The sequence below is a fragment of the Suncus etruscus genome, chromosome 2 (genome assembly GCF_024139225.1).
Source record: "Suncus etruscus isolate mSunEtr1 chromosome 2, mSunEtr1.pri.cur, whole genome shotgun sequence".
NCBI classification, from domain to species: Eukaryota; Metazoa; Chordata; class Mammalia; order Eulipotyphla; family Soricidae; genus Suncus; species Suncus etruscus.
The window spans coordinates 16,599,187-16,617,179 of record NC_064849.1 but is presented as its reverse complement, the minus strand read 5'-3'; the positions used below and the strand labels follow the sequence as shown (position 1 = coordinate 16,617,179).

Genomic DNA, 17,993 nt, shown 5'->3' with positions numbered 1-17,993 from the left:
TGCGCCCCAGAGCATGATTGAATGGATTTTTGATCTTGCATCAATCACCTAGCAAAGATTCACACATTTCTTGCTGTTCTTTTTTTCTTTTAACAAAATATCACGAAGCTTTACATGGATAAAAAAAAAAAAGACATTTATGAGTTAGGTGTCTGCTTTTTTTTTTTTTTTTATCTCCAGACAGTGATACTTTTTAATAGAGTTGCAGGTACTCAATTTGGAGGTCTGTACGTGATATATCAGTAATGGCTCAGAGTAAACCAGGCTATATGGGCATGCTAAAACTGTGGAGTGCCTGGAGAGGTATTTTTACTCTCCTCTAATTGCTGAGAAAATAATGGCACAGAGAAATTAATGTGTATCCTGGAATTTTACATTTAAAAAGTTAATTTTAGTCTGGCCCCCGCTAGATAGTTAAGGAAGTGACTGTGGTTTCACTGTAGTTTTATTCTCCAAAAATTTTTAGCTGTAATTTATGTACTTTGACTTTGAAACTTCATTAATTGGCTGAAAATTGAATGACTAAAAAGCACGGAGTGCATGCAAATATTTAGGTTCCATAAATTATGATTCATGTAAGTGTTCTCCTGTATGCATTAGTTATAAATGTAATTCCATAATTCAATTTATGTTTGAGATTCTCAGCATTCTAAATAGGGAGGTATTCACTTCGTTGCTACATAATTTTTCAAATTAGCATAAAATATGTGTCAAAAATAAATTTAATGATAGCTATTTTATTGGTGCTCTTTTAACATCCTTTTCAAATCCAAGCAATATAAATTTAATCATTTCAGTAAAATTTTCAGTGAGCAATTGCTTCTGTTCAGAGGAAAGTCTCTCAGATTGGTAGGTATGTTTATAGCTTCATAGGATTATCTTTCCCAGATTGATTTCTCACTTGGTAATTCAAAGTTAATTTATAAAAGAACCAAGAAGAAATTGCAATATGAAATATCATATGCCATCTATGACTTTATTTCTAAATTCTCTTTTATGTTTGGCTCCTTGTTAAATTATTACCTGATTTTCATTATCTTCTTTGGAGAAGGGGGATTTGGATCTTACCCTGCAGTACTAAGGGCTGACATCTAGCTCTGAGCTCAGGTATCATCCTGGTGAAATTTGGGGGACCATATGGTGCTTTTCAGGGACTGAACCTGGGTTGGCATATGCAAGGTAAGTACCATAGCTACTATACTACTTTCTGGACCCCTTTACTATCTTTTGTTTTGTGCTCGCACCCACAGGATCCTGTCTCTGGTAACAAGGTGGCAGGACATCCCACTGAAGCCAGACATAGCAAGGTGAAGAAACACACACACACACACACACACACACACACAGTTTATCATGGTGGGTTTACTAGCAGTTTGAAGAGATCACACATCTTTTCTCTGATTTAGTAAGTGACTGGCATTTTCTTTCTTCTCACTTATATACACTGTACCCTTAGAACCATCATTTACTCTCAAATCCACATGACCAATAACTTTAAAACTGGAAATCGAGCTCCCATACGATCCAGCTATACCACTCCTAGGAATATACCCTAGGAATACAAAAATACAATACAAAAACCCCTTCCTTACACCTATATTCATTGCAGCACTATTTACCATAGCAAGACTCTGGAAACAACTAAGAGGCCCTTCAACAGACGAATGGCTAAAGAAATTGTGGTACATATACACAATGGAATATTATGCAGCTGTCAGAAGAGATGAAGTCATGAAATTTTCCTATACATGGATGTACACGGAATCTATTATGCTGAGAAATAAGTCAGAGAGAGAGAGAGAGAGAGAGAGAGAGAGAAATGCAGAATGGTCTCACTCATCTATGGGTTTTAAGAAAAAATGAAAGACATTCTTGCAATAATAATTTTCAGACGCAAAAGAGAAAAGAGCTGGAAGTTCCAGCTCACCTCAGGAAGCTCACCACAAAGAGTGATGAGTTTAGTTAGAGAAATAACTACATTTTGAACTGTCCTAATAATGAGAATGTATAAGGGAAATGGAAAGCCTGTCTAGAGTACAGGCGGGGTCGGGTGGGGAGGAGGGAGATTTGGGACATTGGTGATGGGATGTTGCACTGGTGATGGGTGGTATTCTTTACATGACTGAAATCCAAACACAATCATGTATGTAATCAAGGTATTTAAATAAAATATTAAAAAACTGTTTTAAAAATGTTTAGGAAAGCAAACATTTACTTTCTTACTTTTACTTTATGTATGACATGCTTTGAAAGATATTTTGATCTTCCAATCTTATGAACTCATTTTAAATGTCTTTATTCATTAAATATATGCATGTTTCAATCAGAAATCTTTTATCTAATGTTAAAACTACTTAACACTATCTCTACCCTCTTAAATATACTGTTGACTGTAGATGATATTGTACTATATAGTTCTCTAGAAATTATTCATCTTAAATAACTAGAACTCTGATTATTAATTGGCAATGTATCTTTTCTCAATTGACAACTACCTGATTATATAAATTTCAAATACTCTGATTCTGTTAATTAATCTATAGTGGCATAGAACATATTTTTTCTATTATATACTTCACACAAAGTATTTAAAGTATTTCATTTATTAAACATATTTGGGTGTAATTTTTTTTGTTTGTTTTGGGGCCACACCCGATGACACTCAGAGATTACTCCTAGCTATGTGCTCAGAAATTGCTCCTGTTTTGGAGGACCATATGGGACACCAGGGGATTGAACCGCAGTCTGTCCTAGGCGAGCACAGGCTTGTGCAACCACTCTGACCCCAGACTGGGTGTGATTTTTATGGTAATGTGACTATTTAAAATTTTCATCAATAAGGTGCAAAAGTTCTAAAGTTTTCATATTTCATAGCCTCAACATTACTTGTTGCCCTCTCTGCCCTATTGAAAAGTAATAGCCATCAAGGAAGGTGCACAGTTATAGGTTATATAGTATTTATTTGTATCTTCATGCTTATGAGTAGCATTGATGGAAATGTGGTAATCAAAGTTGACTTCTATTTGTATTTTATTCATAGGAAATAATCAGGTTTTCCACAATGATTTTACGTCACCTTTGCTGCTAAACGTACATAAACTTAGAATCCTTCAAGCCTTTTTTCTCCCTTAAACTTATATCTATGTATATATCTTGCTTGCTTGTTTGCTCTTCATAACTGTGTTCTCTTGAACACATACATTGTTTGCTTGCCTCTGTATTTGCTTTTCCATGCTGAAGAAACCCATGTTCTCTTTGAACACATTTGCTCTCTCTTTCTCCCTACACATCTAAGTAAGCTTTGTTCAATATAAGCAATCTTTCTTCCCTAAAATATAAGTGCAAGAAACTTGAATTTTAGATAGTTTTGAACCATAATAACATTTTGTATTTTGCTATTTTATATTAAAATTTTTAATAATAAATTTCAGCTACAGAATTTTTTGTTTTGTTTTGGTTTTGGGCTATACCCAGTGACATTCAGGGGTTACTCCTGGCTATTCACTCAGAAATCGTTCCTGACTTGGAGGACCATATGGGCCTCTGGGGATCAAACCGAGGTCCGTCCTGGCTCAGCTATGTGCAAGGCAATCGTCCAAGCATAGTGCTATCGCAATGGCCCCTACAGATTTGTTTAATCTCATAGAGATTTTGTTTTAAACAAAAAACTTCAAGCTAAATATAAATTTCAGTGCTCAGTTTGGAAGCATATATACTGAAGTTGGGATGATACAGAGAAGACTGGCATGGCCCCTGAGCAAGGATGACATGCAAATTCATAAAGCTTTTCATGTTTTTAAATTAAAAATTAATATAAAGTTCAAAAGAAAGAAAATGCAGTCACCATATCTGCATTCAGTCAGCTCTAAGGATTCACTGTGTTCTTGAAAGAGCTGTAAAATACACCATTAAAAATTATGGATATACTGGCTACACAGCTGAAGGTTGGCAATCTCAGGAAGATGGGGTGAAACCAAGTCCTCACCCAATCTAAGCAATGCCCGTTACACACATCACCCACTATGGCTGCTTTTCCAATGTTCATCGCTCCTCTATGATTCTCTGAAGAGACGTCATTCTGACCAAAATTCTACGTATGCTAGTATTTGGGCTGACATCATCAGGACTTCTTTGAATGAGTGTGGGCACCCTTCCCCTGACATTTTGTCCTTCTGAAAGCCCTGGCAGCAGAAAACATGTCTGCAAATACTGCAGCATCAGCAATAGTATTTGGATATCCTGGCCTGCATGAGCAATTTTAAGGCCACCTGCAAACTACAATTTTGTTTAATTAATTAATTGTTTAATTTTGCCATTTTGTAGGAACACACCAATTTAGAAAACTATGTATATTTGAAGCCACCTAATGTTCAGAAACAAAAGAAGAGAATTATCTATTAACAAGAGCTTACTAAAAATCTTGAAAATGACTTAATGGCCTCATTGTGAGATACAATAACTTTTACAAATTTTCTAGTTGTACTCTTTTATTTGTTTTTTTTAATAACTGATTTGTCTGCACATTAGGTGGCCAAAAGACATATGAATAAATGTTCATCATAACTATCAGCAAAATGCAAATGGTTTTCTATGGGGATGATAATATTAAACAAAACTGGAATATCATGCAGTTGTGTGGTCCAGGATTCCCAAGCACTACTGCTGATACTGTGGCTTTTGTGGGGGCATATTTTTGGCTGCCAGGGCTTCTGGAAGTACAAGAAGGTGGAGGGAAGGGTGCCCACACTTACTCTAAAAATGGCCTAGTGATGTCAGCCCAAATACTGCCATATCTGAAGTTTGGGCCAGAAATGAAAATTAAAACAACTGGAGCCAGAGAGATAGCATGGAGGTAAGGCACTTGCCTTGCATGCAGAGGGATGGTGGTTTGAATCCTGGCATCCCATATGGTCCCCTGAGCCTGCCAGGAGTGATTTCTGAGCATAGAGCCAGGAGTAACCCCTGAGCACTGCCAGGTGTGACCCAAAAACCAAAAAAAAAAAAAAAAAAGAAAGAAAGAAAGAAAGAAAGAAAGAAAGAAAGAAAGAAAGAAAGAAAGAAAGAAAGAAAGAAAGAAAGAAAGAAAGAAAGAAAGAAAGAAAGAAAGAAAGAAAGAAAGAAAGAAAGAAAGAAAGAAAGAGAGAAAGAAAGAGAGAAAGAGAGAGAGAAAGAGAGAAAGAAAGAAAGAAAGAAAGAAAGAAAGAAAGAAAGGAAGCAAGAAAGAAAGAAAGAAAGAAAGAAAGAAAGAAAGAAAGAAAGAAAGAAAGAAAGAAAGAAGGAAGGAAGGAAGGAAGGAAGGAAGGAAGGAAGGAAGGAAGGAAGGAAGGAAGAAAGAAAGAAAGGAAGCAAGAAAGAAAGAAAGAAAGAAAGAAAGAAAGAAAGAAAGAAAGAAAGAAAGAAAGAAAGAAAGAAAGAAAGAAAGAAAGAAAGAAAGAAAGAAAGAAAGAGAGAGAAAGAAAGAGAAAGAAAGAAAAAGAAAGAAGAAAAAAGAAAGAAAAAAGAAAAAAGAAAGAAAGAGAAAGAAAGAAGAAAGAAAATTAAAACAACAAATTCTGATCTATCACTAGCTATGAAACTCTAGTTAAATTAACAAACTTCTCTTAGACTTCATTTTCACTACATAATGTTAAGAAGGCTATGGCAGAGTATTAATTTAAAGTACTTACAGAATGCCTAGAGTATATTTAATACTTGGAGAATGATGAAAATCTGATGGTAATATGTAATCTGTAGCATAACCCCATTTTAAGTCATTTTGGAGGCAGCTACTCCAAAGAACAATGAAGGGAAGACCTTAGTGATTGGCTTAATGACACAAACCTACATAGGAGTGCCAACCTCCCTTTTATTCTAATGAATGTGATTTTCCCCCTGAAAAATAATTCCTAAGCCATTTTAAAATTTTCAGAAATTAAGCCAATTTTTTAAAATTATATGATGCATTTTTCAGGATAAAAATTATATTTCCTTGGGCTGGAGCAGTGGCGCAAGCAGTAGAGTTTCTGCCTTGCATGCATTAACCTAGGACGGACCACAGTTCGATCCCCTAGCATCCCATATGGTACCCCAAGCCAGGAGTGATTTCTGAATGCATAGCCAGAAGTAACCCCTGAGCGTTACTGGGTGTGGCCTAAAAACAAAAAAAATATTATATTTTCTTTCAATTATATGCTGCATTTTTCAGAATAAAAATGGTTTTTCATCAGGATAAAGGCTGTAATTCTTGTTGATGGTGTGGATCTTTAAAGAAAATTGCTATACAGACATATTTAAATTATTTATTTATCCTAATCAAATCAGCAATTAAACTATTATCTTTTATAATTGTTTATTTATAATATAATATGCCGTATCATATCCATATTTGTGTACATATACATATTTACCAACTAACCAGAAAGCCATTTCTTTGCTAAATAATATAGGTATATAAAGATGAGCATTTGGAAGATGTGATGTCTAAACATGAGGTTAAAATTTATTCTTTTTGTCTAGAGAAAGTAAAACTCTACAATGTGTTTAGGAATTTAGAATTACTAATTTAATCTGAAGATATCTTCAGTATAGAAGATGTTTGAAAATATTTAAATATTTGAAGATGTTAAATTAACATCTTTATTTTGATTATTTAGTGTTGGTTGTTAATCAACTCTAAATTATAACTTTTAATTTATAAAATCTAAAATAAATGCATATAAATAAATTAGAGAATTGAAGAGGATTAAGATAAAAGACAGTAGATGTAAAAAAGATATAACCATTGTCTTTCTTTGTCAGTAATACCAGGTAATTTGATTATCTGGGAATAATTTTTATTTTATTTTATTTTTTAATTATTTTATTTATTTATTTATTTTTAGCTTTTTTTTTTGAGGGACAGAGAGGAGAGGAGAGGAGGGGATGGGAGGAGGGGTCGGGCCAGGGGCGGGGAGGGCAAAGAAGGGAGGGAGGGAAAGAGGGAGAGAGGGCTGGGCAAAAGCCTGGAGGAGGGGGAGTGTAATTAGGGGGAGTGTAATTTTTATTTTCATTTTATTCATTGAGAGGTTGGGTGGTGCTCAGTGGCGTTCAGAGATTATTCCTGACTCCAGGTTTAGGGAGTGTTCACAAAGAATATGCCTTGTCAGGGACTGACAATAAGTGGATCACATGCAATGCAAGAGTCTTAACCACTGTACTATCATAATTTGTATGTGATCTATCTTGGAGTATGTTACAAGTGTATGTTACAAGGGGAATCAAACTGCTGTTCATCCTACGCTAGCACTTACAAGGCAGACACCTTACCTTTAGCGCCATCTTCCCGGCCCCATTTATCACTTTCTTAAATCTGAATGATAACCTTGCAGCAAAGAGGATTCTTGGTTGCATTTTCTTTGCATGTAGTACTTTGCTATTTTTATTTTTATGCTAGATATTATTTATTGAGTTATTGCTACGTGCCAGCAGCTATTTTATTTTAGATTATTTATTCATTTGCCTCTCATAATAAATCTATAGTTTAAGCATAATTGTTTCCATTTACAGAGTGCAAATGAAGCATAGAGAATCTATGTATTTTCTTATTTTTTTTAATATAATAAGCAAATTTATTTTTCTGCAAGAAAAACTTGTTTCAGAGACTGGAAATATTCAAGTGTGAATTAAACTTTAAAAAATGTGAGACTGAAGAGATAGCACAGAGGTGATATGTACCTGACCCTGGTACTGCATGGCCTCCAAACTTCCCCAGGGCCCTCATGGCTCCGAATACTATTGTGTCCTCAGGCCCTTGCACTGAACCATATGGTCCAGTTGCGAGAGAACTACAACGGTGGTAGTTTATCAGGAACCCCTGAATCACTTGGAAGCCTTAAAAAAAAAAATAAAGAGAAGAAACTGCACAAAAATCTGTTACAAGACAAATTAACTTAAAGTATTTACATTAAGAAATCTTAAAACAGTAAAGAAAAGTGTGCTTAATAGAAGGCCTAAGCCCAGAGAGTTGTCAAGAACAGAAGTAAAAACCTATTTGTAACTATACTTTCAGGTCAAGTGAAGAGATCTGAAGTCACAGAAAGAAACCTCCAGAATTCCAGGGCTCCAGAGAACATAGGTCAGCACTTCCCTCTCCCTCACTCAAGAAGAAAAAGACATGAACTTGAGTGTGTTGGAGCAGGGAGCTATGGGGTGTGGAGGAGCAGTTCTACTCTGCGACACTGAAGGGCAGGATACTGACGACATCCCCGGACTCATCAACCATGTCATCATATACCCAGCACCGGTTGTTGCGGCAAACAGGCCCACACTTCATGGAGTTGCACTTGGGGCAGGGGTAGAAGCAGCCCAGGCAGTTCTGATCCAGACAATCACACAGGTCTACGCCATTGCAGATCAGCTTGCCATTCTCGTCATATTTCCTCTTGGGTTTGTTTTTCTCAGGAAAATACTCCTTTGACATCTGTGCTTTCTTTTTCAGTTTTCTGGGTACAAGATCAAAGTCGGTAATCTGCGGTCCAGGGTTTTCAAATGACAGGTTTTTTAACTGTCGCTGAATTTGCGATTGCTTCTGCCTGAGTTGAGAGCTTTTCTCAGGAGAATTCTCATCTGTTTCCTTCTCTTGCAGGGAACTCTGTTGATCTGATGGTTCACGCTGTTGATCTGATGGTTCACTCGGTTGATCTGATGGTTCACTCTGTTGATCTGATGGCTTGCTCATTTTTTGGATCACTTGAGGAAATGTCCTCTACACGGTTGACTTCAAGGGATGGCGCCAGAGGCTGTTAACCTCCCGAGTTGCCTCTCCTGCGATGTCCGACGCCAACAGGGACGTTCACTGGCAAGGGGTCATGGGTCAGCGCGTGGTCAGGGGTTAGGATGCCTCAGAGGCGCTTCCGGAGGGGGGTGCTCCTTCCGGCCCACTTCCTGCCCTCTGTATGCCTGTGTTCATGCAGCTCTACTCACAATAGTCAGATCTGGAAACAATCAAGATGCCCTTCAACAGATGAATGGCTAAAGAAGATGTAGTACATATACACAATGAAACACTATGCAGCTTTCAGGAAAAATGAAGTCAGGAAATTTACCAGGCGTGGCCCTGAGGACCAGCTTTAGAGAAACTTTGATACATAAGATAATATGGACAATACTGCATAGGGTAGCCTCCTACATGGATAGGCCTCATTAACACATTGTTTACTACTCCAGACTCCAAACCTAAGTGCATCCTAAACTGCTCCAGCCATTATCTCACCCTGAAACCTTCATTTAGCAAGGCCAACCCCATCACTGACAAAATGCCTAGAAACTGGGAAAACCTCCCAACTCTGACACACTGACCCAATCTTTTTTATTTAATTGATTAAATTTTTTAAATTTATTTTTAATATATTTACCTATTTTTTTGTTCTCCACTTCCTTATATTCTTCTCTCCCATCCTCTCTTTCTTAAGCTATACCTAAGCTGGGCCCGGAGAGATAGCACAGTGGCGTTTGCCTTGCAAGCAGCCGATCCAGAACCAAAGGTGGTTGGTTCGAATCCTAGTGTCCCATATGGTCCCCTGTGCCTGCCAGGAGCTATTTCTGAGCAGACAGCCAGGAGTAACCCCTGAGCAACGCCGGGTGTGGCCCAAAAGACAAAAATAAAAAAATAAAAAAAAAAGCTACACCTAAGCTAATTCTTTTTTTTATTAATTCTTTATATTTTTAATTAAATTTCTTTAGACAATGTAGTTAAAGTTGTTCACATAACAATACAGTTATTTCTGGCAATAATTATTTAATTAACTTAATTTAATTAAATAATTAATTAATACTACATTCAATATTCCAACATCATCATCAATATAAATCATAGTATACCACAATGTAATATTCTCGCCATATTTGTCATCAGTTTCCGAACCTCACCAAAACCTGCCTTTTGGCAGATATGAATAATTTGCTTATTTTTTGCTACAACTATTGGTAACGGAATTATCCAAAATAAACTTCATTAAAAGAAAATTTGTGAAATTGTCATATCTCGCAATGGGATCTTGTGTCATTATATGAAGGTCTACTAGCCTGTAGGTTGCTAACTGAATGTTCTATTGATGGTTTTGTTTGTTAAGCTTATGTGACTTTGATGAAAATTTTACATCTACTTTGGTGTATTCCTACAGGGAAATAAGTATCAAAATTAAGGGAGTGTCATACACAGTCACATATATTGCCTCATGGTCCACAGCTTTGGAGATCTGTGGCACTGGGCTAATGAATTCATATGGCAACAACAGAGGTTTGTAGGTGTCTTCCAAAGATGAGTCCATAGCGTTGCAACTTGCAAAGGCATGGCATAAGTTTCTGGATAGGCTACCCAACTCTCGATTTTTTTTTTTTTTTTTTGCCAGTCGAGAGGTTTATTGAGGGGAGATCAGGGTTTTTATGCCCTGCTTCAGTGGGAGGAGTAGTAACATAGGATTGAAACATAAACCAATCAGATTTGTACAAGTACAACAATTTTTACCAATGGGAGCATAAACACATTTTGATGGCGGGAAGGATAAAGAGGAACCTGGCAGGATGGAGGGAGGGGAAGCAAATTCTTAAACAAATAGCTAATTGATATTTACGCAAATACAATTATTTGTTTAGCCTATTTTCCATTTAGATCTATCTTTTGTGCAAGCAATAAGGATCATAATTTAAACTTTACAAAAACATATCTATAACTACATGCTTGAGAGCAGTTACAAAAACAGGTTCCATGGAAAGGTTAAGGCATCTGGTTAAGCCAGATTCTTTGTGCTGAGCTAAATTTATTTGCAGAGTTTTCTGTTGGTTCGGGGCTATGCAAACTTTTGTGGCTTGAATCAGGCAGGCGGTGGAAAATTCATTCAGAGTTCCTTTGATATGTGGGGTGCTCGATCTCCCACATCTCCCCCTGTTTAGTATACACTATGGAAGGGACAGACGTGCCTCGGTGGACTGACCACACTGGGTGAAGAGGTGTGGGGCTTCCAGTCACCGCATCTGCTACCCTTGATTCAGTCGTTTCCAAAGCTTGGCAAGGCGTGAGCGCACAGATTGAGGTCTATGCTCCAGCTCCTCGATAACTTCAAACTTAAGTGGCGGAGAGTTGGCAGGAGGGGAGATGTCAGGTGTCAGCTGGTCTTCTGAGGTGCATAGTTGTTGGTACAGAACCTTTGAGTCCTTTCTGGTTGCTTCATCCACTTGACTCTTTACGAAGGTGGTGAGTTTGCGAAAAGCCCAAGGACCAAAGGAAACTAGCAACATAAAGCCAATGAAGGGCCCCAAAGAGGCTGGGAGCACTGTTGTTATCCATGGAGTGGTAGAAAACCAATTTTTGTACCAGCTCTCACTCTGCTCTATATCTTTTTGTCTATTTACTAAATTATCCTCTATGTGTTGAATGCTATCTCTAGCTAAGCCGAATTTATTTTAAAAAGCAACATTTTACTCTAAGGATGACACAAATTCCCCCCTCCCTCAAAAAAATGTTAATTTTGAACCACGGCGGTTATTCTGCACTCTTTGCTAGGAAATCAACAGTAGTGTAAACTTCTTTAAGTTTGTAAACATTTTTAGCAACAGTTATAAGGCATTAGCAGATTCTAGAGTATGAACCAATGAATAAATATTTGTGCTTACACCAATAACACCTAGGCCTTTTAATAAGGCTAGGGTGATGGCAGTGTTTGATTTTTGTACTGCAGCGGGGGAGAGACACAAGATTATATTTAAGAAGTAATAAGGCAATTTTTGATCTAACAGTCAATTTAGGCATTAAAACAACCAAAACACAGTGGTACTAGGACTAAAGAAACAAATGTAAAACAGTGGGGGAGATAAACTAGTGAAACAGGCAAAAAACGTTAAATTGGGGGCAATCATGAACTGAAAGGAGAAATCAACGACAAGAATTTGATTACAATTTTAGGGGGAATCATATTGGGTACCAAAAGGCAAAGTTCAAGTTCCACCACCTGTTCCAAGGTGATGCCGAAGTGAGGCTTGGGGCTGGATTGCAGAGCGAAGGGGTCAGAGACAGGCAGGGGGTCGCCAAAGCAGAAGGGCGGTTGAGATGAATAGCAGATAGGCAGGGTCAGTGATGGTGGAGGCGTTGACCATCTGCAGGATGAGGTTCGAGGTGGAAACTGGACCAACAGGTTTGATGGTTAATCTAGGCATTAACAAAGCTAATAGTCATGATAAGCAAGAAACATTTTAGTAACAATATGGGGAGAATGTCCAGTGGAGCTGGGGGCTTCAATGAAGATGGAAGTGTTATTAACCACAATGGTTTGATTGCAAATGTTTGATAGTTGGACAGGGGGGGCGCATATATGGTCCGAGTAAGCAAGGTCCCACGCCCATGACCTGTGTCAAAGGTATGCCTTGATGAGTCTCAGCTCCCCAGTGGAGGTCAGCAGGGTTGTTGGTAGCAGTGGGCATGCTGAAGGTTTATAGAAGGGCTGCCAGTCAGAGTATCATCCGGCATTCCCCTTAGGCAGAGTCAGTCAGAAACAGGTCCGGCAGGAATGGTGGGCTAGCAGGAGGAGTGACAGGCTGTTTTGAAGTGAATGAGGACAGGACTGCGGGAAGCTGCAGGAAGTCTGTAAGAAAACAGCTTGGCAGGAGGTAAAATGGTTATTTTTGAATGCCACGGGAATGCCTCCTGACTACTGTAAGACTTCAGCATTCAAAAAAAAATTTTTATAATTAACAATCGCCAATTGTTTAAAAACTTTTAAACTGAACTTAAATGATTTTTCTTAAACTTGTTAGTTTTTTTTTTTATGTAAGATTTCCCCTTTACTTAGTGTGCCTTTGCTGGGGGAAGTGGTGCTACATTATAATGTCTGTATATTTGTGGGTGGATTGATGGGATAACCGAAACAGGTCTCATACCCAAAAACGAGGGGGGGGGGAAAGGGAATTAAAAAAGTATGTGCTCACCAATATATATGTAGGACAATCATTTAAAAAAGATAAAGAAATAAATTAAAAACAAAACAAAACATAACAAAAACAAAATAAAACAAAACAAATAAATAAAAATAAAATAAGTTAGCGAAGTTTTTAAGGAACCAAAGTGATGCAGAGGACTACCTTACATTTGGGGGAGAGCAGGTAAGAGGTGGTGTATTACAGGTTTTATGCCTATGTTGGAAGTACAGTTTTTCCCATTGTCTTTTGGGTTTTTCTTGTGGTGTGTGGGTTCCCAGGCATCTTCCTAACACATACCCTGACCTTCTTAAGATTATTAAAATTTGCGGCAGGGAGGTCTTGGAAGAGTTCTTGCATTGGGGATACTTTTGGAGCTAGGCCCAGTTTCAAGGAACAGTCCGCGTTAGGGAGAGTTAGTAGGGAGGGGCTCGCAGCATGAGTCCACAGGGGAGTTGGCTGTCTTTTCTTTCAGGAGACAAGGTGTGGGTTTATCTGGGTGTCCCCTCGCCTGGGTGCAGGGTACTGGTTCGTTGAGTAGGAGGTCGATCTTGATGCCTAATAGAATAAGGACTGCGGGTGAAAAATTTTAATATGGTGGAAGATCTGGATGGGATTGAGGGGTAAAGGGATAGTTGGATTTCCGGAGGGGAGAAAGGGGAAGGTATATGGGAAGGGTATGAAGGAAGAGAAAAGAGAAAATACCTTAGAGAGAAAAGGGGAAGAGAAAGAGAAAAAAGTAATAAGCAGAATAGAGGGAAAAAAAAAGAAAAGAAAAGTAGTAAGAAGAGAGGAGAGAATAGCAAGGGAATGCTGGTTTAATTAAAAGTGTTCGAAGAATCGAGCCTGTGGTTTAAATCTGTACGTCTCAGGTACTGCTTTGATAATCTGAATGATCACGTGCTTCAATTCCTAAATGGAGGTATTACCTAGAGATAAAGTGTATGTTAAAGAGTTTTCTCGTGGCCATCTCGTAGTGCATGCAAGGTATGGTATCCCGTGTGGTATCCCGAATTGCCACCTTAGTTTGTCCGCCCTTTGTATCCAAGGGCGCCTGTGGACAGAAAAGCTGAAAGGTTATTTAAAATATAGTAAGATAAAGGCATTAAAAGGTAGTGTTATGGTATGTTGCCATTGCAGTCCGTGATTTCCCTTGGTGTTCTATACTTGTGTTCCTGTATACGAACTCCAAGGGATTATTGTGGGCCTTTGTTGTAGAAGTCTGATTACCTACCTGTTCTCTCTATGCTGCCATTTCTGTTGTTATTGTTTTCTTTATGGTATATTATGTAATCAAAATTTTGCATTATTCCTTTTTCATGTATTTTGGACACTGCTCCCACGTATATGTTGACTATTACAGTGTTCGGAGTTTCTACCATGTTAAACCCTGTTATTTGATTGTTAAGTATTAGTTGTGTATAAAATATGTGTTCTAGGTGTTTCAGAATAGTGCTACCATTCTGTATTTTTCTTTTGTCTTCTGACTTACTTCGTTTAACATAACATGATCTAGGTCCATCCACGTTGCTGCAAAGTCTGTGATTGTATCATTTCTAACTGCCATGTAATATTCCATTGTATATATATACCACATCTTAATGATCCATTCACCTGTTGTTGGACATCGAGGTTGGTTCCAAGATTTGGCTATTATACTGATTGCTGCAATAAATAGTGGGGTGCATACGTATTTTGGAATGAATGCCCTTCCATCTTGGGGGTATATGCCTAGGAGAGCAATTGCTGGGTCAAATGGCAGCTCAATTCTGAGTTCTTTGAGCACTCTCCAGACTTTTCTCCATAGATGTTGGACTAGGGGGCATTCCCACCAGCAGTGGATGAGAGTTCCTTTCATACCACATCCTCGTCAACAAAAGTTGTTTCCATTATTTTTGATGTGAGCCAACCTCACTGGTGTGAGGTGGTATCTCATTGTTGTCTTGATTTGGATCTCCCTGATGATGAGTGAAGGTGAGCATGTTTTCATGTGTTTGTTGGCCATCCTTCTGTCTTCCTCAGAGAAGTGTCTATTCATTTCATCTCCCCATTTTTTATGGCTTTATTTGGTTTTGAGGGGCTCAGCTTTCTGAGCGCTTTGTATGTTCTAGATATCAGCCCTTTATCTGATGTATCAAGTGAAAAGATTTTTTCCCATTCTGTTAGCTGTCTTCTTGCGTTAAGTAGGGTTTCTTTTGCCATGCAGAAGCTTTTTAGTTTGATGTAGTCCCATTTGTTTATATTTGATGCTAACGTTGTTGCCATTGGTGCTCCATTCTCAAAGACCCTTTTGATATAAAGGTCTTCGAGTGTTCTGCCTATTTTATTCTCGATAAACTATATAGATTCAGGTCTAATTTCCAGGTCTTTGATCCATTTTGAGTTGACTTTTGTATAAGGAGTGAGATATGGGTCGATTTTCACTTTCGTACATGTGAGTTTCCAGTTGTACCAACACCATTTGTTGAATAGGCTTTCTTTGTTCCATTTCATATTCTTGCCTCTTTTATCAAATATTAGTTGGCTGTATATCTGAGGGTTTATGTCTGGAAATTCTGTTCTGATCCACTGGTCTGAGGTCCTGTCTCTGTTCCAGTACCATGCTGTTTTAATTACTATGGCATTATAGTATAGTTTCAAGTTAGGTAAGGAGATGCCTCCCAACTTCTCATTTTTCAGTATGTGTTTAGCTATCCTGGGTCTTTTGTGGTTCCAGATGAATTTTGTAATTGATTGTTCTATTTCTTTAAAGAATTGTGCCTGGATTTGGATAGGGATTGCATTAAATCTATATAGCAGTTTGGGTAAGATAGTCATTTTGACTATGTTAATTCTACCTATCCATGAGGATGGGATGTTCTTTCATTTCTTTAGATCGTCTTCAATTTCTTTCTGAAGTGCTTTGAAGTTTCCCTGGTATAGGTCTTTCACTTCTCTTGTAAGGTTGATTCCTAGATATTTGATATTTTTTGATACTATCTTAAATGGGATTGTATTTTTAATCTCTCTCTCCTCAACTTCATTGTTTGTATATAAAAACGCTACTGTCTTTTGTGTATTGACTTTGTATTCAGCCACTTTGCTGTATTGGTTGATTGTTTCTAGAATTTTTTCTGTGGACTCTTTAGGGTTTTTGATGTATATCATCATATCGTCAGCAAATAGAGCTAGCTTGTGTTCCTCTTTCCCTACTTGAATTCCTTTGATTCCCTTCTCTTGTCGGATTGCTATTGCTAGAACTTCTAAGGTTATATTGAATAAGAGTGGAGAGAGTGGACAGCCTTGTCTAGTTCCTGACCTTAGTGGGAATGCTTCTAGTTTCTCGCCATTAAGTATAATGTTGGCTGTAGGCTTTTTATAAATAGCTGTAACTATCTTAAGGAAGGTGCCTTCTAACCCTATTTTGCTGAGTGTCTTTAACATGAAAGGATGTTGGATTTTGTCAAACGCCTTCTCGGCATCGATTGATATGATCATGTGGTTTTTGTCTTTCATGTTGTTGATGTGATGTGTCATGTTTATTGATTTGCGTATGTTGAACCAACCTTGCATTCCTGGGATGAATCCCACTTGATCGTGATGTATGATCTTTTTGATGAAGTGTTGGATTCGGTTTGCTAAGATTTTGTTGAGTATCTTTGCATCTATGTTCATTAGTGAGATTGGTCTGTAGTTTTCTTTTTTGGTGGTGTCTTTGCCTTCTTTGGGAATGAGTGTGATATTAGCCTCATAAAAGGAGTTGGGTAGGATTCCTGTTTTTTTCTATGGTTTGGAAAAGCCTATGGAACAGTGGTAATAAGTCTTCTTGAAATGTTTGATAGAATTCACCTGTAAATCCATCTGGACCTGGGCATTTGTTCTTAGGAAGTTTTTTAATTACATCTTCAATTTCCTCTGAAGTGATTGGACTGTTTAAACTTTCTAGATCTTCCTTTCCCAGTCTTGGAAGAGGGTGTTTGTCCAAGAATCTGTCGATTTCTAGTGGGTTCTCTAGCCTAGTTGAATAAAGTTGTTCATAATATGATCTCATGATATGTTGTATTTCTTGGGGTTCTGTTGTAATCTCTCCCCTTTCATTCGTGATCCTAGTGATTTGGGTGTTTTCCCTCTTTTTTTTTTTGGTGAGTTTTGCCAATGGTTTATCTATCTTGTTTATTTTTTCGAAAAACCAACTCCTGGTCTCATTGATTTTTTGTATTGTTTTCTTAGTTTCTATGTTGTTTATTTCTGCTCTGGTTTTTATTATTTCTTGCCTTCTGGTTGTGGTTGGATTTCTCTGTTGCTGTTGTTCCAATTCTTTGAGGTGATCTTTTAAACTGTTGGTTTTGTTATTTTCCTGTTTCTTGACATAGGCCTGTATTGCTATGAGTTTCCCCCTAATTACTGCTTTTGCTGTGTCCCATAAATTTTGACATGTTGTCTCTTCATTGTCATTCGTCTCAAGGAATCTTTTTATTTCTTTCTTGAGTTGTTCTTTGATCCAGCTGTTGTTAAGCAGCATGTTGTTTAATCTCCAGGTATTAGTTTTCCTCCATTGCTTCTTCTTGACATCAATTATAAGCTCTGTTGCATAGTGATCTGAAAGGGTACTTCTAATGATCCTTACCTTTGTGGTCTTATATAAGTTGGCTTTGTATCCTAAGACATGGTCTATTCTGGAGAAGGTTCCATGTGGGTTTGAGAAAAATGTATATTCTACTTTCTGGGGATGGAGGGCTCTATATAAGTCTATTAGCCCTAAATCTTCCAATTTTTCATTTAGAGCTCTTATTTCTTTGCTATTTTTCTGTTTGAAGGATCTGTCCAGTGGTGATAGTGTAGTATTGAGGTCCCCTACTATTATCACAATTCCCTTCATGTGTTTCTCCAGGTTTGCCAGTAGTTGCCTCACATATTTTGGTGACTCTACATTAGGTGCATAGATATTGACCAGGGTTAGTGTATCTTGATCTAATGTTCCCCTGATCAGTAAGTAGTGACCCTCTTTGTCTCTGATCACTTTCTTGAGGTTGAATACAATTTGGTCTGATATAAGAATGGCTGTCCCTGCTCTTTTTTGTTTTCCATTG

At 37.7% G+C, this 17,993-nt stretch overlaps 2 protein-coding genes and 1 non-coding gene across 3 annotated transcripts in view; 1 reads left to right on the top strand and 2 right to left on the bottom strand.

Annotated features, from left to right (window-relative positions):
• The window catches only part of LOC126001626 (protein unc-13 homolog C-like), an 853,998-nt gene that overhangs the window by 646,920 nt on the left and 189,085 nt on the right, over window positions 1-17,993 (bottom strand). The window lies entirely within an intron of this gene.
• Window positions 3,692-3,798, top strand: LOC126002256 (U6 spliceosomal RNA). The gene has a single exon (XR_007493013.1). It is a non-coding gene; the product is annotated as a U6 spliceosomal RNA (small nuclear RNA).
• On the bottom strand, window positions 8,183-8,695 carry LOC126001623 (ARL14 effector protein-like). Its single transcript, XM_049768901.1, has one exon. The coding sequence runs from the start codon at window positions 8,693-8,695 to the stop codon at window positions 8,183-8,185; it is 513 nt and encodes a 170-aa protein (XP_049624858.1).